This window comes from Molothrus ater, chromosome 2 (assembly GCF_012460135.2).
Source record: "Molothrus ater isolate BHLD 08-10-18 breed brown headed cowbird chromosome 2, BPBGC_Mater_1.1, whole genome shotgun sequence".
NCBI classification, from domain to species: Eukaryota; Metazoa; Chordata; class Aves; order Passeriformes; family Icteridae; genus Molothrus; species Molothrus ater.
The window spans coordinates 82,193,462-82,220,412 of NC_050479.2; the positions used below are offsets into that span (position 1 = coordinate 82,193,462).

At 44.6% G+C, this 26,951-nt stretch overlaps 1 protein-coding gene across 1 annotated transcript in view; it reads left to right on the plus strand.

The window, feature by feature from the left end:
* The window catches only part of ME3 (malic enzyme 3), a 117,714-nt gene extending 90,971 nt beyond the window's left edge, over positions 1–26,743 (plus strand). Inside the window, exons 7-14 of the mRNA XM_036379156.2 lie at positions 10,042–10,151; positions 21,225–21,322; positions 22,487–22,600; positions 23,266–23,371; positions 23,948–24,090; positions 24,964–25,137; positions 25,571–25,669; positions 26,462–26,743. Of these exons, the coding sequence (XP_036235049.1) occupies positions 10,042–10,151; positions 21,225–21,322; positions 22,487–22,600; positions 23,266–23,371; positions 23,948–24,090; positions 24,964–25,137; positions 25,571–25,669; positions 26,462–26,623 (1,006 nt within the window). The 3' untranslated portion in view covers positions 26,624–26,743. The remainder of the gene's footprint in view (positions 1–10,041; positions 10,152–21,224; positions 21,323–22,486; positions 22,601–23,265; positions 23,372–23,947; positions 24,091–24,963; positions 25,138–25,570; positions 25,670–26,461) is intronic.
* Positions 26,744–26,951: the final 208 nt, after the last annotated feature.

Here is a 26,951-nt window from a genome sequence, read left to right on the forward strand (position 1 = left end):
TTGCAGTATTATGTTAGATGCTTTGTGCATTATCTAGTGGGAAGAAATTCTTATAGGCTATAAAGCTGGTAAAACACAACTAGGAAATCACAAGAGACAAGTAGAAATTATTTAAGAGTCATCAGAGTTGATTTGTGGGGGTTTTGTTTATTTTCATTGTAGTCACTAATTAGTCCTTCAGGAAAACCCAATCCTGCGTTTTTTCTGGCCAGAAGACCATGGGAGTATTGCAGTGTTGGTGTTGATGATAGGATGGGAACAATAGAATGAGAAAGCAGATTATGGTCTCAGCCATCATAAATTTGGCTCTGAGATTTATGCTTGTGGTGTTAAATGCAAAGCTCATTGCACCCACTAAAGACAATTTGCCTTTTCTGTGGTTGCTATTGGAGAGGAAGGATTGGCTGTTATTTTCCTGTGTTTAGTTTACATGAGCTAATCTCCACATTGAAAGGAGAAGACCATGAAACAATGAACTCTTATCTTGGGAGGCTGTGAAGTCATGTCTAATGCTTTCATCCAAGTATTGGTAATCAAGTTCCTGGGGCCCCTGTCCCTGCTTTTCTATTTCCCTTAACCAGGATGAATTCCTTGAACACAGTAAGGCCCCTGAAAGTTCTCAGCAAGGTGGAGCTGGGAAATTCTGCTTTGCACTTCTCCATTCACATCTGTAAAGTATTTGGAGATCCTAGAGCAGAAGGAGCCATTACCCTATATTATCATCCTGACCACCAGCATACTTTAAAGCATTGTTGGGGTGTGATCCTTATGCACTCTGGACTAGTGAATAATCCTGCTATTAGCCTGGGTTTGGCAAACTCATATGAAGCAGGTTCATTTGGTCTCAAATTTCCACTGGAATGATTGGATTCAACCCAGTAGGAGCTCTTGCTTCTGTTACAAAAGGAAGCAGAAATTGTTCAGAAGGTCAAGAACATACTGCTTTATTGTAGCCTGCTTCCACTTCTGAGGCAACCCGTGAGTATGAGCTGCTGCAATGTCTTATGGAAGTCTCTAATGTCACAGGCAAATTCAGTTACTTGGGGAGGAACCTTTTGGTTTTTTGCCACAAATCCCTTGCAATTTGAGGGTTTCCTTTTCATCTTGATATTCATGTAGAAATTCTGTCTACTTCCTGAGGGTACTTTAACTTCTCATGGAAACCATTTGTCAGTCCCTCTGCAGGGGTACCTCCCAGCCTGTCAAAGCACTGCTGGCTCAAGAGACATTTGTCACTGAAGTGGAATGTGTTGGAGCCCACAAAAAAGTCAAGGGAATGAAGATTTAATCTTGTAATGGAATAATAATATCAAACAGATGTCACATTTCTGCTGCTGGAGACCCATAGAGTCAGTAGAAAGGACTCCTGGTCTCATAGTACCCACCTGGTAATGAAACAAGGCATGTGCCAGAGGCTTCAGAATTAGCAGTTCCAGTATTTTGAAATAAAGCGTGGGCACCCTGGGCAATTTTAGGAAGAAAAGTTCTTTCTGGAACAGCTGGATAAATTTTTGTGTTTTCCTGCTGCCTAAACCACCATTCATTACTCTTTCACCTAAAACATGTGAAACATGTAAAATGACTAAGCTCTTTAACAACAGCTCTAAGCTATGCCTTTTACTCCTCTTGGGAAGCAACTACATGCAAAATTTGGCCCATTGAGCCTACCTGTGTCTGAATGAAGCAGCCTGACAAATTGCTGTTTTCTCACAATGAGCAGCAATATGCTTCACATGGGAAAATGCACTGCTTCAGTTTTCCATCTGCTCAGTTACCGTGGCAAAGGACAAGTCAGTCTTGCTCTTAACCTGGTACATTTCTTTAGGCTGAAATAAGTATTCACATTAAGTGTCCAAGGATTATAATCAGAATAAACCCCAGAGCTTCTGGGGCTTGAATATCTGATCAAATTAATGCTTGTGTAGCTTTCATCATGCTCCAAGGGGGCAGACCTGTCCCAGAACTCCAGCCTCCATTTAGAGCTCTAGCCTCAGTCACTGGCTGGCAGATGTGGAACGTGCAGCCTGAGAGACTACGAGATGCAGGTCCCCACACCAGCAACCGTGTCAGAGAAGCCTCACTAACCTGTCATAACTTCACTCCCCTTTTCTTTCCCATCAGTGCTCATTAACAGAGTGACCAGGGGAACAAGCTTACTGTGCCATAAGGCAGAGCACAGGAGACATCAGGAGATCAAGTGTTCAGTTTCTCAGATGGGAAAAGAAAGATACCTCTGCTGAGTTTCTTTTCCCTTTAAATGTTGCATACCTGATTTCTCTTTGCCTAATGCCTTCCCAGTACTTTTACCCACAAACATACCAAGTCAGGTCTCACGTGCTCTTCAACAATCAGAACCCACCTCTGTTTCAGCAGTTCTCCAGGGTCATGGATCACAAATTCACCAGGACTTTCCAGAAACAAAATCACCAGTACAGGTATGCCACCATGTTATTTCTTCCCATGCTCTGGTTAACTTGGCTAATTGATCCTGAAAGATTAGACTTTATTTTCTAGGCACCAGTATCTAGGCACCGATGGGCTTCAAAAACCCTCACACATGCTAATACTCAAAGTCACTCCCTAGCATCTGTGTGTCTGTTAGGAGGCCTGCACACCATCACTAGTGCCCTGGGCATCGTGTAGACCAGACCCAGCCCTCATGGAATACAAGGTGGATATTCTCCTTGCCCATCTGCCCCAGTTACCATGGCCAGAGGGACTCTGACAGCATTCATGAGGGAGGAGTGATGGAGGTGGGAAGAGCCACCCCAGCTGTCCATTGTCCTGGCTTGATGTGAGGTAAGATCATCAGCCAGCATCTGTAATCTGCTTTAAGACGCTGGATGATATTTTAAATCAAGGAACAATATTTAGGTTTCATTAGCTTGATTTTCTGCTACTGAGGAATGACTGAGCTCCAGATATGCTGCTAGGGATCAACGTGGCTTTTATTACCATGAGTTCAAATCCTTTGGGGTAACCCAGTTACAGATGTCACAAAGCCCTCTGCTCTGGGCTTTTGTCTGGGATTTTTCACGCCAGATGAACCACAGCAGTTTCAGTAAGATGCAGCTGGAGAACCTTTGTGCAGAAGGTACAGGGGGAGGCTCTCTTCCTTGTTGTGTGCCAGAAGGTAGCTCAAGGCTACATCTGAGGGTCAGCTCTAATAGGGTTGCATCTCCTGCTTTTGGTCTGCTCCTGAGAAGCCTTGTAGCTCCAGCTGCAGTGCTTCCTCTTGCCAACTACAAGCAGGATGGTGTCATTTTGCATAAAAGCACTAGAATGCTCAAAGCAGCCATTAGTGCTGGTCTTAGTGCTTCAATGTCACGAGACTGGATGTGCAAAACAGTTGTTTGGAGGTTTTTCCTTAAAAAAAGTATAATGAAAGTTGACTATGAACTTTCAAGATTCTTTTTTCCCCAAGAACTTGGCAATCTATCTTAATTTCATTTTGCCCCTCATCCTGTTTCTAACAATAGCTCATAGCAGATGCCCTGGCATATGACTAAGAACAGAAATCCTTAGCACATCCCCCAGTTTCCAAAATGTACAATTCTGGGATTTCCTGATACGTTTCTGCTTCAAGGGGCGCTTTTAGTGGCACAGCACTCCCTGAATCCACAGCAGGCTCTGTGCCTCAGAGCATGGTGCCTATGTTTATGTTGGCAGAAACCCAGTGAAACTCCTGCCCAATGTTAAAAGTGATCTGTAGCTAAGATGATAGTGAGGCAGGCACCAGGTCCTGTTGGGTTTGTGATGCAGCTCCCTAGCATGGGATTTCTTAACCCAGGACCCAGAGTTCCTAAGTTTGTATTGGCTCCAAGGTATCCCTGGAGCCTCCTCTCTTCCAGGCTGAACAACCCCAGCTCTCTCAGCCTGTCTTCAGTAGGAGAGATGCTCCAGCCCTTTGATCATCTTCATAGCCTCCTCTGGACCCACTCCAACAGGTCCGCATTGTTCTTGTGTTGGAGTCCCCAGAGCTGGATGCTGCATCCAGGTGGGGTCTCAGAAGGGACCTAATCCCCTCCCTTGCCCTCCTGCCCACATTGCTTTGGATGCAGCCCAGGACACAGTTGGCTTTCTGGGCTGGAAGCATTTTCAGTTCTCCATCCAGCAATACCCCCAGGTCCTTCTCCCCAGGGCTGCTCCCAGCTGGCCTCTGAGGAGGTGCCTGACCAAACTGTGGCCTGTAGCCAGGAATTGTATGGCAGAGTACTGCTGGTCTGATGAGAATTGTTACTATGATACTGACAAGTATCATAGTAACAATTTAATGATAAGATTGGCTTCAGGACACCGGAGAGACTCAGGTTCTAGCCTTGTTTTACTTGCTTGAGTGGACTTTGTTTTTCCAATCTTAAATGCTGAGCACTTGCCAAGCATGGTATTTTTCTGATGATGGGCTTCTTCACAGATAACTTAGTTTTTCTTGGAAATCAGAATTTGGTTGCTGGTGTTTCAAGCAGGAATAAGATGACAAGGGCAAGGACAATTCGTTTTTTCTCTGCCTGGTTTTATCTAAGACTATGGAAAGGAGTTGCAGCAGATTCCTTGCATCATGAATGGCTGAAAACAGTGCTATAAAATTTTAAATTCAGACAAGGACTGGAACTTCTTTCTTATGATTCTTTCCATAAAGGAGCAGGATTTTCTTGCAAATACCTTTTATTTTTTTGCATGCATGCATGTAAGAATGTATTATATTCCCTCCTCGTTGTCAAAAAAAAAAGCCCTTTTGATACTGGTCAGCAAAGGCACTGCACAGGTCCTCAGGCCGCCCTTGAAGTTCTGACTTGGGCAGTTTTGGTCAGATGCTTCTCAAATGGTAACTGCTGCCTCATTAATTTTTTCCTCTCTGACCTCACGGCATATAATGAGTCTGAATGAACTCAAAGAGGTACATACAAAAGAGGATGAAAGAGAAAATTGCATATTGAGATTGTTTAGGCAACTGAGAAGTCTCTTGAATAATGAATCTAAAAGCAACGTAATCATTGCATCTTTTCTGGGATTCATGGTCTTTTGTTCCACATTTTTGTTCCACCACTTGTTCCAGCTGGTCATCCAAGGGAAATGTGTATCATTCTCTGCAGGGGATACAGACTTTGCTGAGAACATCTTTTCTCTTGGCACAGCCGTGTAGATCTAGGTGGAGAGTAACAGTACCAGAGCAACAATACAGCAATAAACAAAGCATGAATCTGATGTTTGTGTGTTTCCCAGGGAAAGGGATCAATTCTTAATACAAATTTTCAGGTGATAACTTTTATAATAGGCTTATTATATTATATGTGTTTAGCTCTTAGAGTCATCCTTCATAAGGGTGACAGTTTGTACTAGTATTTTAATCCATAGTGTATTGTTTTATTGAAAGTACTGTTTGTACAAGATTTGCTAGGCAAAGGCTGGAGATTGGACTAAAATGAGTGTATGGGACCATTCTATAAAGCATTTCCCAGTGAGGCTAATTTCACAGGAAGATTTTTGCAAGATGTGAGAGCCAGAATTTGGGTCATAATTATTTGTGGCACAAAACCATGAAATAAGCAAACTAATGAGACAGCAATATAATCTTTGCCTGAAAGACTGGTGAATTTTTTTGGAAGAGCAAGAACTGGCAAAGTGTATCTTTTTGTTTCCAATTCTATAAAATGGGTAAATTAATTCCAGAGGTGGCAGAGAACAGGATCCCCCAGATGGTGGTCTGGCAGCCAACAGGAGACATGGTGACAGTATTAAATAATGCCTCTTGTAGTGTAACCAGTTACAAGTTTCAGCATGTCTGAATTCTTTCAAAAACACCTCCGTCCAAGGATCCTTCTTGACAGCCTACAGATGTAAGAATGACTCATGAGAGGAAAGCTCCAGTTCCACAAGGAGACACAGAACTGCAGAGATCCCACAAAATGCAAACTGCAGCGTGCTCAAGAGGAATGGCAACGCTTTGAGCCCAAAATCATTAAAAAATACAACTTTCCCTTTTTTGAAAGGGAGATAAAGAACTGAGAAATGGGAGAAACCACACTGGACCATGACACTTGCTCAGTTTCAATGTACCTTGTCAGTCTCAAATTCTGATAGTGTACATTTAAGCTTTCCTTTTAGATAAAGGCAGTCAGATCCTGGCTGTTTAACTACTTGCGTCGTGTGCCAAGAAGATCATAGAATGCTCTGGAGAAGATGAATCATTGACAGTCAGGATGAGATTGCTGGAGAGAGCCAACCTTAGCTTGCTGTGCCTTTCCTGGACTGGAAAACATTCAGTCCTGATGTGACCTGCTGATCTGCTTCCAAATCTCCTTCAGGGCTCTCAGCTGAAAGTTAGGAGATGAGTCACATGGATCAGTGGAAGAATCCATGAGAACTGACAACAAGCCAAGCAGGCTGACCTCAAGAGTCTCTTCCTATCACAGCAGTTTTGAAGATTCTCTGTAGGGCCAGCATCAATTCTTGCTTCAAATTTAAGAATATTTAAATGCTTGGAAGGGATCTTCTGAAATCCTTGTTCAAATATTCACTTTATGAACACTTTTTCTATAAAAGTTATCCTGCACCTGTAGACAGCAAATATGTGAGTACTAACTGGGACTGCATTCATATCAGATGTCTCATATTAAACAGAACAGAAGGTTCAACAAAATCCTCATTAAAAATGATTCCTCCAAAGGAATTAATTAATTTTTGTTTCTTAGTGGGAAATACAGTGTTTCCAATTAAACACAATTTTGCAAAATCAGTTTTCATTTTAAAACACTATGATGGGGGGAAACTGGCCAGTATAATTCACTTCATCAAGTACTTTTGTGCTTGCTGACAGGGGACCACTTGGTTTCTGCAGACATCACCAAAGAAATTGCAGACATTGAAGGGCAGCATAGTATTGCAATGAAAGGGTGATAAGCCAGTGACCTAAGGTGCATGACATATATTTAAGATGCCCCCAACTAGATCTTCCCAACTGTGATAATTAGATAATATTAGATTACCTCTCCTAATTTAGATGTCTAAAGTTAGATATCTAAATTTAGGTTGGTCATCTTAGTCTGCCTTCTTAGACACTCTGAAGAAAGAGGCATCTCCAAAGATGTCATCTACTTCCATTTTTCACTCAGACTAGTTGAAAGAAGTTGCTCCTGGATATGCCCTTTCTCTCCATGGTTTGAGAGGGCAGGCAGAATTGTCCAGCTGGGCAATACACAGCTGGCCATTACACAATCAACTTTTAGTTAGGTAAAGGTAATGAAAGAAATCCCATTCTGCACTGCATTTTATTGGCTGGATTCCAATACCTGTAGCAGCTCTCGGGACACCCTTTTCCTTTGCTGTACCAAGTATTATCCACCTTCTTACCTGAGCTGGACCTTTTCTTAGCATTGTTTCATATTAAAGGACTTCTGTGCTCCAGTCCCAAGTTGGCTACATTTTACTTTTGGGTGCAACCCAAACATTCTTTGTAGAAAGTTCTGAATTCCTTTGGGATGAAAAGAATTACACAAACATTGAGATGCTGGCTGTGGAGTAGGGACAGTAGAGCTGACTCATAATGTTGATGCTCACAAAGATCTTACTGCACGTGGCCCCAGCAGCTGGTTTGTTCAAACTCCTAAGTTCATCTTTAACCTGCTCTGGTCACCTTTGGATGGAGCACAGCACGCAGTACCAAAGTACCACTAGAAAAGGGCAGCAAGATCAACTGGTAGATTTCTAAGACAACTCAATAAGTCAGCTGCCTAGCTGGGTTTAATTTCAGTGACTTTGGGTAGCACAAGTTCTTTAAATTTCTCTCAAAACTTCAGTAAGGTGAGTAGCCCTTGAGGACTAAGATCATGATCTGAGATTCCCATCTTTAGCTGTGAATCCAAAATACTTGGTTCTGTCATTAGAGGCATCCGGTCATTGGGTCTTACCATTACGAATTTGTGGTCTTTATGAATAAAAACTTTAGTATTCATGTTATTCAAAGGCTCACATAAGCTCAAAAATGGAGTTCATATTTCAAAAGCTCAGTAGATATATTGCAGTGAAAAAGAAACAATCTTCAAAAAAATACTTAGTGAGAAGAGCACACACTGCAGCGCTGTCCTAACATACTGAGAGGCAGAAAGAGAAATGAAGTGTTTATGGGCTACCGTTCTTCTTTTGTGCTTTGCTTAATAAAAAGAGATCAAAGATGAAAATAGAAGTAACTTATGCACTGTCCCATGCTGCAGACCACAAATGTGAAGTGAGGGAGGAGCTCACAGAGCTGGTCACACGTACATTAACGCTGGCTGCGATCACTGATTTTGTTAAGCAAGTCAGTAATGTTACTTCCTTGGTGATACCAATAAATAAGACTGGTGTTAGATAAATAGTTTCTATAGCAACTGAAATTGCATAAAAATTTGCTAATTATTTGCTGTGAGATATTGGCAGATGTTCTGGATGCTGTGTCACCTCCCTCTTAGCCATGTTTTCCTTACACATCCAAATGATGAATAAGAGGAACATCCATTAGCAAGCTGACCTTCAAGCAGACCAGGTTGCTCAGAGCCCCGTCTACGCTTACCCTGAATGTTACCAGGGATGGGGCATCCACCACTTCTCTGAGCAACCTGTGTCAGTCTTTAACCACCCTCACTGCAAAAAGTATTTTCCTTACATCTAGTTTAAATTTACCCTCTTTTAGTTTAAACCCGTTACCCCTCATCTTGTTGCTACAGGCCCTACTAAAAACTCTATTCCCATTGTGGTCCTTTTCTAAAAGCAAACACAGAGAATGGGAAGCAAGTGTTAGAGCCAACACTTGTCCCTTTGTGAGACCAGGGGATTATCAAGTGAGAGATTCTCAGGATGGAAAAATAAAGGAGAATAATGCATGAGCTTATCCTTGTCCCCTTACTGACAGATATAATTGAAATGGAAAATAATAATAATTAAAAAATCAACGCCCTTCTACAAGAGCCTGACTGCCCACACTGTGAGTGCCATGAAAAGGCCTTTTCACAACAGAAGCCTCAGTTCTCAAATGAAGTATGTTTTATCTGTTTCTACACTAAAGCATGGGTGTTCTACCTCAGATTTCAGTGGCAAAGGAGGAAAGTCTGAATAGAAGATAGGTAAGGTGATGCTATGTCTAACAAAGTGCAGCTATTTAGAGCCCCTTCACCTGCCTGCAGCCCAGAGGTTACTAATAGTTGCATTACTCATTCCCTGAGTTTCTCTCGCTGCTCTATCACATTTATGTGTGAGAAATGAGTAATTATGGCCCTTTTAGATTTTATGTGCAAAGCTTTAATGCAGCCTAGAGTCATACAAACTGCTGAATGTGTATACATACGGACTAGTCTGAATATTACCCAATTTATAAACTGCACACTTCTCCTTGAAATTGCTGGAAATTATTGGACAATTATGGAAAGTTTGCAATTATTTCCTGGCTTTTCACTCTACAGGTCACTAGCTGTCATTGCCTGCTGGTTTCCTGCTAAACAACTCAGTGGATAAAAACATTTCCAAAGCACAGAAGTGTGGCTGTGAAATCACACCATGAACCACCCAGTCCCACTGTGAAGCACTCACTCCATGGGATCCTACAAGCAGAATTTTTTTCTCATCTCTTGGCCACTTACAGTCGAAGTGGGCCCCTGGTGGTGTCCCTTTAACTGGTGTCCCCTTTGCAGTCAGATTTGCTGTGATGCAGTGTGGCAGCTGCAATACAAAGAGTATCTCCTTTGCTTTGAGAAGCTCCTCTGCAAAATGAACATTTCTTATACCAAAAGTCCAAAGATGCATGTACATATAGGTATATAAGTGCACATATCAAGAAGCCCCTTGAATTATGAATGCATTTTAATCCTGGTGTCCTGGTGACTCCACATTTCTCAGTGTGTGGACCTTGGGATGTGTGTGATCCTGTTTGCTGTTACTGTGCTGCATTTCTGTCATAACTTTTATTTCTGCACTACAGTGTCTAGCTACATTGCCTTGGTTATAGGTGTGTATCTTGTCCTCTGTTGTATAAATATATTTATCCATTTTAAATTGCCCTTTAACTTGCAGGTATGGCATGAATTGTCTGATCCAGTTTGAAGATTTTGCCAATGCTAATGCTTTTCGTCTCCTCAATAAATACCGCAACAGATACTGTACATTCAATGATGATATTCAGGGTAAGTACTGCTAGGAAAATCAAATTTAAACTTCACCTTGTCATGAGAAGTGGTGGTTAATATCACAAGACTGTTTATTATACAGTAGTCAGATGTCTGACAAATTTTAGAGTTTATACAGAAGCATTTAAAAATATAAACAAAAGCTCAGCCATCTGAGTTGAAAAGTGAGTGTCCATTGTTTTTAGGAATTTAGCTGTTCATTGAAGAAACATTCAAGGGAGAAAATGGATCATATGCTTTAGATTATGCAGGTAACTTCGAGAGTTCCATTAATTTTCTATAATTTAGCTAAAACAATGATGACATTTTAACAGTTATGCAAGGCTTTCCATTTTCATGAGCCAGGTGGTGATTAGCTGATCCTGGCATTTTCCCTCTATTGTTATACTCTTTACTACATGCACAAAAATAAAGGTAAACCAGCTTCTTTCCTCTCTGTGGATGCTAACTCTGCAGTAATCTGAGAACAGATCTGTTCTCCCCTAGCGCGGTTAACATAACTCTTCCAGTGTCACAGAGAAGTGACAGCAGCAAAGCTGGGGTTATAGCAAACAAGTCCCCAGGCCCTGAGAGGCTCAGCAGTCAGCAGGATTGCTCAATGCCCACAGGGATGCACTCTGCATCCTGGTCTGATGCTGACTTTGCTTTAAACCTTTGGAAGGGCTGTTTGCCCATTTGACAGGAAGAGCATCTTCCCAAGTGTCTACATCAACTAGTTCTCCTCTTTTGACTCTTTTGAGTCCCTTCATCTTTTCTTTTGTCTAGTCCTGCTTGAAACATGCAGAAATTTCCAATGTTTGATTTAATTATTTGCAGTCAGTTGGGCTCATCGTCACTTGTACTTGAAAGAGACTGAAAGAAACACCAGTGTTATTTTTCACACAATGCTGGTTCTTTTGTGAGCAAACTTTCCAGTGCTGTTTCTGCATCTGCTGCTTATCTGACAATATTTGGCAATGTGTATAGCAGCTTCTTCCTATCTGACACAAGGAGTACGATCCTGGTTTGGGGAAATGTGGTTGGTGTAGTGGGATGCATGGACCTGCTCAAAGACATTTTTATGAAGAGGGTTTAGAAGCACACAAGCTAAAGGCATTTCTGGGAATGGCACATGGATACTCCTGTACAAGGAGACTCATCAGGTGTTCTTGCCACCCCCCCCAAAACTTCCAGTGCAGAGAGAAGCACAGGAAAAGAAAACCCGGAGACACATTTTTGAATTGAAGTATTGAAATGGGGGAACCAAGCACTCAGACTTTTATGAAGATGGGCACATGAAGGCCATAATAAGAAGCCAATGTTGTACAGATTTCTTTTGGATTAGTTGCTCTCTCTGAAAGTGGAAGGGGACTCAGCAGTCAAAAAGAGGCCAGGTGATGTGGCAAATCCCACATCACGGGCCTGGATGTAGGTTTTCTTGGCAGAACTGGAGTGAGTGGCAAAGGTTTCTTGGTGAGTTTGAAAGGTTTCTTCAATAACAGAAGAAAAAGAGAATATTAAAGCTAAACTGCATATTCTGAGTGGGAAGCAGCAAACTATTTTTTATTGTTTTCTTTTGGCCATAGGTCATAGCTGAATGCCTCAGACAGTTCCTGGTAACGACTGCCCCAGAGCAGCAAACCACATCCAGGAGGATACTGTAAAACAGTATTGTCATAAAATGGACCTTATCTGATTCTCCCCAGTTAGATGCATGTCACAGTGCATAGGAGATGTCAAGTTCCCCAAAAATTCTTTGAAGTCCTGCCTTTTGAAAGAGTAGGATTTTACCTCTTTGTAGTAAAACATGGTTATATTCTCAAATAAAGCATTTTGCTGGCACTGGTTTCTCAGTAGTAGATAATAAAGAAATCCTGCTGAGCTTTTGCACAAGCAGTAAGTCAAAGGAAGCAAGCACCTGTTTAGGCTTTTTTATGGAGCTGTCAGAAAGAAAAGGGAAATCCAAGCTAGGGTTGTAGTCAGAAATCAGTTTTGAGGACCTTTGGAATGCTGAAGTAACGTGGATCTACTCAGTTAACTCTGTCTTGGAGTCATGTCAGAGATAAAAGAGTTGAATCAGGGATGAGTAGTCTGATTTACCCACTCTAATATATCCCTCTATATCCTCAGATGATATGAAAAAGGTAGGAAGTGGCATTTTCTCACTTACACCCTCCTGTTCTTTGGGTTTACCTTAGACTCTCTCTTTTCTAACGTGATGATCTTTCATAACTCACCTACTTTAAAAAGTGTTAGACATCAATGTAAGTGGTGTTTAAATGATTAATGAGAATTATACAAAACCTTCTTAATGCAGGTCTGATTAATTTTACTCAAGCAAGACAGGAACAGACCTTCTGAAGCTTGAATTATTCCAACTTCTGAGCTGGCAATGTTTTAAGTATGTTGAATTAAAAACACATCTTAGGCACAAGCAGTGCAATGTAAATGAGGCCTGAGCTATAGCAATTAAACTCATTGACCATTGGTTAGTGGGACTCTGGATGCAGTGTGCCTACAGATACACATCCAGATGAGATGAGAGGAAAAAGGTATAAATTGCTTCCCTTAAGATCCTTTAGGCATCCCTGTTGCTGCCCCAGGGCCTACACAAAATGAAAAACAGTTTAAAATATGAATACCTACATTTTTTTCTTTTTTTTTTTTTGTCCTACAAATTACTATATTTCCAAATCCATCCTAAGCCTAGAGAATGAAGGTGACTCAGACCCCTTCCAGTTGGAGCCAGCCTGCTGATGCTGAGTGGCATGCCTGCCAGGTACCACCAACTGGGACGAGGTGATTGCTCATTCTGAAAGCCATCAGCCTGGGATCTAGGCAGGAGCTGGCTCACAGTGCCCGTGTGTGGGAGCTCCCATTGAGGGAGTGCTTCTCCTTCCTCTAAGGGGGTGATGACATCAGTCCTTTCCCAGCTCTGTCTGGGTTCATGCAAGGGGCAACAGCTTCAATTACAGCTCTGAGGGAGAAAATTGATTGTCACTTCTTCCTTTTTCCCAGTAAAGTACAACGGCAGGCTCTGAAGCACATAAGATTAGAGGTACATGAGAAGGCTTTAGCTCCTGCTCTTTCTCTTCCTCCTCTAACTTTGCTCCACGTAATTGTTCACAGTGTTAAACAGAAAGTAGACAACTTAACAGTCTTACAAAGTTGTCAAGTCTGGTGAATCCTTGAAGCAGGCATCTCTGGTTTCCTGCTTCATACAAGAAATGACATAAAGCCATTGAAGGCATTAGTTTGGAAGGTACCTCTGGACATCAGCTAGTCCTCACTCAAATAAAGGGTGATTTCAAACTTAGATCCAAGTTTTATATTATTTCAGGTTCCTCAGAGCCTTGTCCAGCCAAATACTTTGCAGTATATACAAGGATGGGTTTTCTCATCTTCCTTGTGCATTTTTTTCCTTAATATCTAATTGGAATTTTGTAACATGCAATTTGTGTTCATTGCCCCTCATCGTTTTTTTTTTTGTACAGCTCTGAGAAGAATCTGGCCTCTTTACAAACACTCCAACCAGTGCTTGTAAACAGAAATTAGATATCCTCTTAGTCTCTCCAGCCCTTTCAAACCCAAGCTCCTCAGTCCTTTTTGTATACCCTTTTGTCATATTTTTGTCCCTCTGGATTTGCTCCAGTTTGTCATTGTGCTGAAAGCCCCAAATGGGACGTGCTTGTCTAGGGATGACCTCAAAAGTACTGAAATAGAAAAAATTATCACTTTTTTTGACCTACTGTTGACACAGTCCAGCAGCCTGTTGGTCTTCTCTGTCACAAGGGCTTATTGTTGGCTCATCTTCCACTTGCTGGCCACCATGACCCCAAAGTTTTCTTCTGCAAAGCTTTAGGACTTAACATTTGCCTTTGCTGACCCTCACGAGGTTTCCCTGACCCCATTTCTCCGGCCTGCTGATATCCCTGTGAGTGACTGTCATACCACCACTGTGTCAATCACTATCCCCAACTTGTAATCATCCATGAACTTTATGGACATGCACTCTTTTATCTCTGTTTTATAATCCAGATTGTTATGAGAACTTGAATAGCATTGGCCTCTCTGTACCATTGAACACAAACCTTTGAGCCTACCAGCCCAGCCACTTGTTCAGTCTGTACCTCTCCAGTTTGGCTACAAGGATGTTTTGGGAGATTATGTCAAAGGCCTCATGCAGATCAAGGAAAACATCCAGAGTTCTATTTCCACGATGAGAACTTCAGGCATGCAAAATTACAGTATCTCCATGGACTTCTGCCTATTTAGCAGGGATTGTTCAAGAGACAAAGTCCATGAGACCTGATGAGAGGCATCTAAGGATTCATCTTAGGCATGTGGCCAACAGCATTACAAAGTCACTCTTTGAAAGGTTATGGTAATTGAGGAGATTCCTAAAAAAAATACAAATATCACACCTATCTTCAAGAAAGGCAAAAGAAAGATCCAAGGAATTTTAGCCCTGCTAGCCTAACCACAGTGTCTGGGGATGACAAAGCAAGTCTTCTGGAAGTGCACCCAAGAACATGAAGGTAAATGAGAACAGTATGGATCTCCCAAGGTAAATCATATGTGACCAACTTAGCTGCCTCTTCAGATGTTTGCTCAATACTGAACAGCAGAAGTAGTTCTGCAAGTTTAGTCAGAATTCCAGAAAAAATGATGAAATCTTTAATGTGTTATTTAATTAATTGTGTCGGATCATGTCATTCAAAAGTTTTTCACACATACAGGCAGGGCAAAGAGAACAGTGCCCAAAAGCATAAAGCCTGTTATCTAAAGTAGCCTTCAGGCAATGCTCATGGTCCCCCCTTTCACAGAACACCTCTGAGTCTTTTCCAAGTCATTACAGCAATGATTCCCCTTGGTTGTAGGATGTGTGACTACTGATGATCCTGAAAATATCTCTTGACCCACCAACCACCTTTTCTCATTATCCAAGCAGATAACCTCTCAGTAACCTTCCCAAGACACTTCAGGAAGCAGTGCCTGGCCTGAAGCAACAGTGCTCCAGATCTCAGCTGAGGCTGGGAACAGGCTGACTCCAGTGTCACAAATCTGAGCGGCTTCAAACACTTGGGCAAGCTGGAAATCAATCATGTGCAAAGGAGGCCTGTTTCACAGGCACGTTTCCATGTGCTGTGAGAAGCAGGCAAAGTGAGAGTTCTTGGCTCAGCAGTAACTAATTTCAGCAGATTAAAATGGTACAGTATCTTACTTTGTTGTTTCAGCTGGCGTGGCAAATGCACGGGTAATTATCACAGGAAGCTAAGGAGGGGGAAGCACAATAGGAAGGGAGTGCGGGACGGGACCGTGCTGTGGAACAAAGCAGGCAATGTCTTGCCAGGCAGCCCCTGAGCAGCATGCTTTCCCTGAGGATTTACCCAGCCTGGAGATAGATGTGGAGGTGTTCTCAGTCCTGCAGGGGTGCACTATTAACAGTCCCTCTGGACCTGCTGTGCTCCGCAGCAGAAGAGGCTGTAAGGGCCAGCTCCTGGGTTTGCGTTGAATTCACACCCTGACTGCTTCACAAGGCAGGTCAGGACAGTGTGGGCTCTGGGCTGTAAATAGGTCTCAGTTTCGTGGGCTTATCTGTGCAGCACTGTAAAGATCAGGCCCTTATCTTCTGTCACATTTGGGAATTGTGGCATTTGTTTCAGTTTCTTCTCCTGCTTTTCTTGTTTGCTGTTTATCTCATTCACTGGATGCCACTGCCAAGTCCTCCTCTGCAGTGAAGACAGCCCAGGTCACCTCTGTGTTAAGCTGTCTGTCATCTTTTAAGTCCAGGCTAAGGAGGCGAAAGGAACAGAAGAAAGGGCTGTGCTCTGACCTAGTTCAGCTTGTTGGTGTGCAGCAGTGCCCAGTGCTGTGATGGGGATGGGGATGCTTTCTTGCAGAGTGCAGGCAGCTGCCTGACAGCCTCTGCCCATGTGGGCACACGAGGGGGCTCAGCCTGCGTGGGCACAGGGGGTGCAGGCTGGCACCCTACAGGCAGGAGGGAGGGCACCGCTGCCATGGTCAGAACCCAGCATGAAGCTTATGCACAGTACAGTTCAAGCACTTTACAGTGGAAAAATTAAAAGCAGGAACCTAGAGATGGCCTCATTAGGCTTCTCCATTGTCAGACAGGTCTTCTCCATGCCACCAGCAATTCTGGGTCACACTTCAGAGAGCACATTCTATCCTTGTGCATCAATGCTTTGCATTTTAGTGCTCTTCTTGTTGACTAACTCTGCACCATTTCTAAGTTTATTTTCTTAATGTCTTACAGAGGCCCTCTGGGGGAAGGGTAACACTAGCCCACACCCATGGAGGGGAAGACCTTGAGCTGCAAACACTGTGGCAGTTTTCTGCTCCAGCTTCGTTGTGTTTGACTTTTGAGTATGCATTTGGAGTGGATCTGGACAAGCTCCACTCTGCCTTCCAGTAATGAAGGAGGAACTGCTGCAGGGAGTTAATGGGAACCAGGATTTGGAAAAGCCCTAGGCTTCCTCCTCATCCATAAATTTAGATATATTTCCTTGGCTGTCCTTTGCTGGAGCTGTTAAAGTAGAGTTTGCTGTTCCCTGGGCCCTCATATTGGCATGGTTTTGACAGGGCAAAGTGTAAGCAGGCAGGTCAAGAGTAAAAAATAAAAGATCAGGCTGAATTTGGTCATCTTTTCCACCAGTGTGCTGTGGAGAAGGAGGAATCACACAGGTCTTGTGTGAAGAAACAGGCAGTGGTGTGGCTGCACATTCTCATTGCTGCTGCTATTGGAAGGACTCAGCATGGTGGTGATGCTCAGCTCAGCTCAGCTCAGTCAGCCCTCCAGGACAGGTGACAGGGCAGTGCCAGCCATCAGCATGAGAGGACTCCTGCCCCCAGCACCCCCATGGTCCATGCTTTCCCCCCATGTTCCCTGCTTAGCCACTGGCTGCTGGCAGCCATGGCACAGCCTTGTCCTCGGCACTGGGCAGCGCTTTCCCCGGAGACTCGTGCAGTGCTTCCTGTCACTCCACGTGCAGAGCTGCTCTCCCCTCTGCCCCCTGCCCACTCTGAGGAAGGGTCAGGTCCCCAGGAATGGGATCCTCTCTGCTGCAGCCTTTCCCATGCGATGCTGGGAAGCAGATCCTTTCTCAGGTTATGCTCCAGTGTATCTCCACTGACATCTACTGGGGCTTGTTCTCACTTGCAGTAGTACAAGTGTAACATCTAACCCCACAGGGTTTTCCTTAATGTTTTACAATATTCTGGATGTGCCTGAGTGTCAGAAATTGATTCCTGCAGAGATGGCCATGTTCCTGACTGTGCCTTACTTCTAAATATCTCTTTTTTATACTCGTTCTGTTGCTGTGGACTTCCCAGAGAGGTCCCAAGGTTTGCCTGCTATTTTGTGATATCAAGTTTAACACTCACTTTAAGTCTTGGACAGACAGGATGGTTTGCAAGAACTTTCCTTTCTTCTCTCTGTATCCCTCCATATCTCACCTCAGATACAGACCAGCCAATCTGGCTCTTACTAATTACTTAGGGAAGGAGTTATCTGCAATAGCAGCACTCATTCTCTTTGGAAAACAGATAGACCAATGTGTTGAAGGATGGCTGTTTTTTTCTTGCCATGCTGAGGAGTTCCCTGCCCCAGCCTGACTTTGTGATTCTTTTAGAACTAAAGCATAATGATTAGCCAGTTCTTTACATGAACCAGCTGTGAACCCTTCTCCACAGAGATACTCCGTTGTTCTGTGCTCAGAAATTGTAATTATCAAATAAATATATTGAGCTAAGGCCAAGGTACAGTAACTTTATTACTTGAGTAATGGGGGTGAGATGCAGTTTGGGAGACTGGAGGGATTAGAAACACATTGGAACAAGAGAGGAGGATTAGGAGTGGCAGAGCTGAACAGAGCCCTGCTGTTAGTCAAAGCTGCAGTACAAGTGCAGGGGATGAGTAATGGCACACCCAGTCCCACAGGTCTCTGCTCTGCAGACTGAGTCTGCCCCCTTTCTTTCCATACACACCACTTGTCAAATTCCTGCTAGTGACACCTTAAAAAAGTACCTAAAGTACCTCCCTCTGTTGAAATCTCTCAAGAGCATTTCCCACTTAAATGGGTTTGCAAATACCAGCATTTGTCCCATCAGACTTCCTGACAATCGAAGGGTATAAAGCAGTTTTGCCTGGGTCAGGACCAAGAGAAACAAGATATTTCTCCAGTTACATTTCAGTCTTTTCAATACTTTCCAGGCATCTATCACTGCTAATGCTATGACCTGACACTTACACCACCACACTTTAATGGTTCCACTTCTGTTTTTTTGACTTTGATCAGTTCCCCACTCCTGCCCACACAGGGATTTGGGGATTTCTGTGCAAAGTAAGCCTTGGAGATAGTGTGTGAACATGTATGAGTGTACACACAGATGTTCATACTCTACTGCATGTCACAAGCTTGGCATTGCTGACAGCTGGGGGACCTTGGTCTCTTCCCATTTCTTTGCAGCTCAGACTTACAGAGTGGAATCTCTTCCTGCACAGATTAGATGTCTGCAGCAGAAGTGCCTATGTGTATTCCAGTTACCTTGTCTCTCTAAAAAACATGTGGTGGTAGTGACTCTTCTAGGGTGTATTTCATTTGACCTAGTTCAGGTGGCTGCTTTAGCAGAAGCAGATGATACATGTTTGTTCAGAGTCCCATCCTCGGCATCTGTCATGGCAAGCCAAGCAGCCCTGCTGATTATAGACTCACCCTAACACAGAGAATGAGCATGGACTGGTTATGTGACACCCATAAAACACAAAATCTAAAAACTAGGCAATTATCCAGTGTTCTTTTAAATTTCCTGGACGTTCATTATCTTCCTCTGTAATTTTCCCAGTCCAGTGGAATTTCACCAGGCAAATACACTACTCTAAAGAGAGCATTAAAAGGCAGAGATGTAGTGCAGGAGAAGCAAGAGGAAATCCTTTGTACACTTCCTTCAGCTGTGTGACATGTTAATACTGAACCAACAAGGTGCTCAGTGGCTGGTTCCCTCCCCATCAACTCCATTTTAAACTGACTGAGCTCAGATAGTCTGGGTCTGGAAATGTAATGGTAAAAACTTTTCTGAGCTGATGAAGGGAATTCATCCTTGGTGCTGAAGCGAGTGTCTCAAGTGATGCATTGCAAAAAAAGAAGTGTACAAAGTTATCAACCATCAGTCTAGTCTGGTTTGTGTTTAAGGCATGAATGCTTGCAGTGACCTCATGAAGTCATGGATGCCTCATCCCTGGAAGTGTTCAAGGACAGGTTGGATGGGGCTTGGAACAACCTGATCTAGTTGTCTCCCCTGCTTGTGTCAGGGGAGTTGGAACTAGATGGTTTTTGAGGTCCCTTCCAACCCAAACTAGTCTGTGGTTCTCTGAAGTGATGCTGCCATTCTGTACCACTGTGCCAGTGTGGACACCGCACCTGTTGCAGAAGTGTGGCTGCTGTCACCTCTGCTAAACCAGAATCACTCTTAAGAGAGGCTGATTATTAGCTTTTGGAGAACTAAACTCATCTGAGTTATAATCACAAAATGTTTCACATTGTATGGACAAATCCTTCTGGTCTGGCCTATAAAGATTTTCTTTGTCAGAGTAGTGTATATAGGTTCCCTAAACAAGATAAGTCAATAAAAGTACTTCTTTGACAGAGCACTTGTGCTTCCACTATATTTCCTGCTTGCTAGGAAATTATAAGAGTGTGAATCATTCCCCAGTTATATACCAGCAGATTCCTAGCTTGTCTGTGACTTTTGCACTAAAGAAAAGGAGCAGGTAAAGCTGAATTTGTTTTGTGGGTCCTTCAGAGATGAGGCAGCTCCATCTGCTGGTGCCACTGCTCGTGCTCATGTCTGCTCAGGAGCTGCTGGTTCCTGATGCCTTGCAGCCCTAAGGACCCTGCAGGGAACCTCAGTGAAGCACTGGCTACTTAAAACCCTGAACCACTGGCTGATTACATGGGCAGCAAAATAGGAAATGCTGGAAATCTGCTGAAATCAAGTGTAGTTGCCTAAAAGTGGTCACTGCCTGCCCCAGCCATGACCACCCCCACAAGACTCGTTACTTGTTACTATTAAGTCTCCCTGATTCCTCACAAAGCTTCTAAAGATAAGGATGGAGAGACCAGCACTAGAGCTGGGAACAGATCAAAACTCTAGGGAAAAGCTGGGAATAGGTCAGGGCATATCCAAACTGATATTCTTTCAAATGCTAAGGAAGAATATTAGTCAACTTTATGATCCTTAAGGATCCTTCCAACTTTCCATATTCTGTTATCAAACTTCCACCTTCACTCCCAGGTCCCCTTTAACGTTGCATCCAGCTTGCCCAGGTGAGCTGAGATAGCACCAGTGCCTGAATCCTTATTAGCTTGTGCCTCATTTATTTCCACCATATCTCTTCACCTGGAGCAGGACATCAGATGAATGTTGCATGTGATTTATGTGTGAGTTATGTGGGGTAAAGGCAGGTTATTCAGTCTGGACATTTGCCCCCCCTAATGCATGGCAAGCTGTAGATACCACAGTGGCTGTTACAGCAGCACTCTGCTCCATTTACTGCATTGTTCCTCACTAATCTGGGACCAACTCCTGTTCTCAATGACTCCTTAATGTTTAGCAGCAGGATGTGATGGCTGTGAGTCAGGGTACCAGGGTGTTAGAGGAGTACAAAAATGGTGATGCTGGGCTGTGAAGGTAAATAGGAGAAGAGGATGGTAATTCCATAATCACAGAGGATTTTTTGGAAAGGGGACCCAAGTTCAAACCACTGCTCTGCTACAGGGGTCTTATGTGACCTTAGAGAAGTCAGGTGCGTCTTAAACTCTTGCAAGTTAGGTATTAACTTCTGACATTCTAGGATTTGGTATCCCTTTGACTCTACATGGAGGAAAATTTGTGTTCTCCAGCCTTGCAGGAGAATTTGAATGTTAATATTTCAGGATAGGGAAGGTGCTCTGATCCTTCAGTGACAGAATCTAAGAGAATGATTCCTACCACAAGGTTTCTGACAGTACATCTGCAGGGTAGACAGTGCATTTGCCAGGATGTCCATCTCATGGTGTTTCTCTCTTTCAGGCACAGCATCTGTTGCAGTTGCTGGCCTCATTGCAGCCTTAAGGATCACAAAGAACAAGCTCTCTGACCAGAAGTTTGTTTTCCAGGGAGCTGGAGAGGTAGGAATACTCCTGAGCTTGTACCTTAATATGCTCCATCTTCACATCTCCATCTTTAGAGAGAGAAAAGTCAACTGTGAAACTTCCTGCAAGGCTTGGCTTCATGAGGATGAAGCACAGAAGCAGGTTCCTTGTCACTGGGCAGGATTGCACCCTACAGGTGGATCTTGCTGCTGTGTGGAAGTTACCAATGGTCTGTCAGTGATTTTTGGCCCACGAGTCCTGGGCAGACTCTGTGGATACTATGAGGCTGCCCATGTGTCAGTGGGGCTCTAAGTACCTTTAGGGAAGTTCCTTATGAGGCAGGAATATGAAGGAGGCTGGTTTGAGTTCTCAGGGTTGATGTCTAGGGTAAACCAGAATTTCTTTAGCAGCAGAGTCCAAAGGACTCAGACTCAAAGAACTGTAAGAACACAGCCTTTCTGTCTGGAGCCAGTCATAGTGCTCCGTGGCAGAAGCCAGGTCGCCTGTATGGCACCTTGCTCAAATAGAGAGGAAGAAGAAGAACCCTCCAAAGCCTGGTCCATGGACTAAAGGTGTTGGTCCAGGACCTGTCTCAGCTCTCACTCACCTGTGAGACTTTGGGAAGGTCTGTTATTACTTGTCTATCCCTCACGGAGACAAAGATTGCTCTCTGTCTCTCCGCCCCTGCTGCCAGATATGTCTGTGCTGGTCCCCATCTCTGTGGCACAGAGCCCCTCCTGCCTTGTTAGTCCCCCTCTGGGCAGCAGGGGCATGGCTATAGGACCACAAACACACAGAATATCCAGGGCTGCTTTCCCAGGCAGGAATGGGAGAAGACTTTCCTCATGGCCATATTTCAGATGCAGCAGTCTCACGTGGATTTGAGTTCCTCTGTACTGGCATTGCCATCAGCATTTTTTAAGTGTTTCCCTCCTTTCCTCCCCTGCAGCAGCTGGTTTAAATTATGGAGACAGCCCCTTCTTCAGCCTCACCTGCAACCTGCTCTGCTGAATGATTGTGAGGGTTTTGATTTATGGCAGCACCTACAAAGCTAAAATCAGCCCCATGCCTTGGCACTGTACAACAGAAAGTGTCCCTGCTTTCTGCAGTGCTGGGGGATGATCCAACCCACTTCTCATTTAAAATCTACCTCCAAAAGATAACAACATCCCAATAAAGTGTTCATATACTGTGTTCCAGGCTGCAATGGGCATAGGTCATCTCATCCTCATGGCCATGGAAAAGGAAGGAGTTTCACGAGAAGATGCCCTCAAAAAAATTTGGATGGTGGACTCCAAGGGACTGATTGTGAAGGTGAATTTGTGTCCAGAGCTGAGCTCCACTCACCTGCCATCCATTGCCAGCTGGAGAGGCGAGGGCAGGCAGATACCTTGGACCCTGCTCAGCCCTGAAGTAAAGGCTGCAGTTTTATTGGTGTCAGCATTGCTGACACTCCTGCTTTCAGAGGAGGTCTCATGGTGACACGTGTGCCAGCAGCACTGGCTGCCCTAAAGGCAACACTTCAGGCTGGGTCTCTAAAGTGGAAGGATATCCTGCTGGCCATGGCCTCAAGCAGTGCTGGCAGTCTTGCACATCATATGGGGCATTATCAGAGAAAAATTCTGCAAGCTTGGTGGCCCAGCCTGGCCCAGCCCCCTTCTGCACTCCCTGTGTCCCCAGGGCCTCTGCCCTTGTCCCTCCTCAGACTGGAGGAGACTTGTGCTTTATGTACAAGTGAATGGGAGCCGGCTCCTTCCTCCACACAGTCAATGTGCTTCGGTGGGTGAGAGGAGCAGAGGCCAGCCCAGTGTGACATTACACCAACTGCTCAGTGCCTGACTGGCTGATGCTGAGGTCCTGCTATGTGGAATCTGCTTGAGGTAGAGAGCTGAGAGACAAAATGAGCTGAAGATGAGTTACTATGTTTATGTGTCCACCTTTTGCCAACAGACCAAAGTTTGATTCCTTTTTCCTCACAGGGCAGGAGCCACCTGAACCACGAGAAAGAAATGTTTGCCCAGGACCACCCCAGTGTGGACTCACTGGAAGAGGTTGTGCAGAAAGTGAAGCCTACAGCAGTTATAGGTATGGTTCATTTAATATGACCTTTTCATCTCAATTCAATTCTTAGGAAAGTTTCTGTCTTTCCTCCAGAGTCTCCTTTTGTTCTCCTAGTCAAAACAAAGTGAGCTTTTTTCACCCCCATTTTGTCAGTTGAGTTCTCCATATCCTTTCTGTGTTAACTATGGGGCACAGGCATCCTCACTTTTGGAGCTGTAGGAATTCTTTTAGACAGGGCTATAGAGGGAGGTGCTGGGGGAGGCAGGATCTGGAGCTCTCAAGCAACAAACTTGGCCCTGTCAGGCTGGGCAGGATGAGGATGACAGCAGGCACCTCAGGAAGGTCTTTGGGAGTCAGAGCGCTGCAGTCAGGCTGGCCAAAATACTGGGGCCCACTCTGCCTGGAGGAGCAGAGGGCTTTATTTTGAGACAGGCTTTAAATCTCACTGTCATATGAGAAAGTAACAGTGCCTGTTACTGCATCTCCAGAGATGAAGCCGTTTCCCTCCCACAGTTCATTCACCAGTCCCAGAGGGAGCAGCGCGATGCTCTGAAGTCGCACGCTGGGAAGGCACCACTCACTCTGCTGTTGCTGTTCCAGGTGTGGCAGCTGTGGCAGGCGCTTTCACTGAGAAGCTGCTGAAGGACATGGCAGCCTTCAATGAGAGGCCCATCGTGTTCGCCCTGAGCAACCCCACCAGCAAAGCAGAGTGCACAGCGGAGCAGTGCTACCGCATCACCCAGGTACTGCCTCACCTGGGACCGCACCCTGGTACTGCCTCACCTGGTACTGCCTCGCCTGGTACCGCCTCACCTGGTACTGCCTCACCTGGGACCGCACCCTGGTACCTCACCCTGGTACAGTGGCTCAGCACGGGGAGCTCAGGGCCTGGCTGGACCCAGGACCCCAGCAGAGCATGCTGGCAAACAAGTGACAGCCTCTGTCCTTCCAAGTTTTCCAAGAGCAGACTGGGGAAAGCCCTGAGCAACCTGGTCTGGTTTCACAGCTGACCTTGCTATGAGCAAGAATTTGGGTCCCAACCAGCCTGAATTACTTTGCGATCCTCTAAAGAAAGTGCTGGCCTCTTTCACCCACATGTCTGAGATGTCCCATCCTCTCCCGTTTCTGTCCCCTGTGTTACCCCAACCTAGTTGTTTATGTAACTATTTCATCACCCAACTTAGACCCAATGTCACTGAAGAATTACAGTCATGTGGATTGACTTGGCTTGAGAGAGGAGCCCTTGTCTCACTCTTTCCTTTGCCTTCCCCACCACCTCCCTATGGCCAGAGCAATCACACAGCCCCAGACCTTTATCCCACAAGTCTCTTTATACTCCATAGATGGTTGATAGAGAGGTAGACAGACTCCTCAGCAAGATCAGAGCACTTGCAGTACAAACATATGCTCAGTGCTTGGTAGCTCTTTCCATGGCCCTGATCCTGCCTCTGGGGGTGTGGGTCCTCCCAAAGTGTCAGCTGGAGGTGACTCTGGTGGAGATGCCTCTGCTGACTGAGTTTTGGCAACTCTGTCACCAGTGTCCCCTGAGCACAGGTCATGATAAGCAGCAGAAATCTCTTCTGAACCTGAATGCTTTTTTCTCTCTCTTTGATCAGGGCCGGGGAATATTTGCAAGTGGGAGTCCATTCCCAAAGGTAACCCTGCCCAATGGACAGACCTTCTTCCCTGGCCAAGGAAACAACGCCTACGTCTTCCCTGGAGTGGCTCTGGGAGTCATTGCCAGCGGGGTCCGGCACATCTCCGATGAAATCTTCCTCATCACAGCAGAGGTTTCCAACTGATATTTCACTGATCCTGTAGAAAAGATAAGAGGCACATGTATCTACTTCAGGTGTTTTAAAGAACCTGGCCCAGGACAATGTGTGGAGGGGAAATGGCTCAGCCTCAGCAAAAAGCTGCAGCTTTCTCCTGGCTCAGGGGAAGCTCATGCTTCCATTACATGTGCAGATGTGCAGGAGCCATGACAGGGTTCTCCTTCTCCACACCTGCTGCCCTAACACAGCACTGCCCCACTCTGGCTGCAGTCTGAAGTCTGTGATGAAACATGTCATACACACATGTGTTTGAACAGGTCACGAGTTCCCACTCAGGACTAGTCCCAGCCCTGATGCTGCTGAGGTTTCAGCCACATACCATGTAATGTGAAGGAATGTGGTGTTTGCTTGAGATCATCCCTAAAAACTACCATCCTCTTCTTTCTAGACTATTGCTGCCGAGGTGACAGAGCAGCATCTTGCAGAAGGAAGGCTCTATCCCCCCTTGGACAGCATCAGAGAAGTGTCTCTCAAAATTGCTGTGAAAGTGAGTATTTCCTTTCTTATTTCCACTTTTTGTGGTAGGAAGGGAAGGAATTGCCCTAGCATCATTTTTGGTTTGTGTTTTTTTAATTGAATTTATTCTATAGTCTAAAACAGTCATTCTCAGGAATTCTGGCCATAATTGCTGCTTTTATTTCTTCCATCATTAAAATGCAAATGTGAAAAATACATTCTGATTCTGGGTGCCTCACAGCTCACAAAGCTCTGCTTTATTGCTTGAAGCTGTGAGTCTTCAGCATGTCAAAAAATGAGGTTTAGAGTGAAATTCAAACATGACTCAAATTGCCAAAAGATTTTAGGTTCCAAATTGCTATTTTGGAACCTTTCCTCATGTGTTTGGTAGGGACCTAAGTACATAAATACTATTCCAGATCTGGACTTGCCTAATTACGGCTTTGGTGCCCTGTATACATCAGATCTGTGATTCAGAGACACCCACCAAGAATCTCCTTGGCCTGCTCAGGGCTACTGATGGATCTTACAGGTGTGAGCAGAGCTGGCCACAGGGCTGCTCTCCTCCTTCACCTGCACACCCCAACCATTCTGCCAGGGCAGGAGGTGCTTTTCTTACCAGCCACTGCTTGCAGGCAGCTTCCATTCCCTCACCCAACTGAGGGTGAAGTGCAGCTGACTCACAAAGAGAAAAAAGCAAGAAACTGCACAATTCTGAGAGGAGGAAAGAGGGAAAACACAGACAGGGCCAAACTGCAGTTGGTTTGAACTTCATAACGTGCCAGCATTGTTTCAGCAGCTCATTTTTCTTATCTTTTTGCAGATTGTTGACTGGGCCTACAAGCACGGCCTCGCTTCTTTGTACCCCGAGCCAGCAGACAAGGAAACCTTTGTGAGACAGCTCATGTACAGCTCTGACTACGATTCTTTTGTTTTTGATGACTACAGGTGGCCCCCTGCAGCCATGGAAACACAACATATATAATGTTAGTGAGAATTGTTCTCTCATTTCTGCCATCAGTTCCTGTGGCCCATGTCATTGCTGATATAATGCACCTCCAGGCTTGCAGAATGATAAAAGTAAATTCATCCAAGTTGTTTTTTACTTGCCACTGATTTTTGTCTGGGGGAGCATGTCAGTAGGGAATAAAATGGAGTCCAGGGTGGGCAGTGGGTACTCCAAGGAGGGAGACAGACTGGCTGCAGCCCATCCCAGTCAGTCAGCACTGCTGACTGCTCTCAGCTGCCTTGGGATAAGCTACCTGGGCCACCTCAGAAGCACAGAATCCCATTGCTACTGGGAGTGCCTTTAG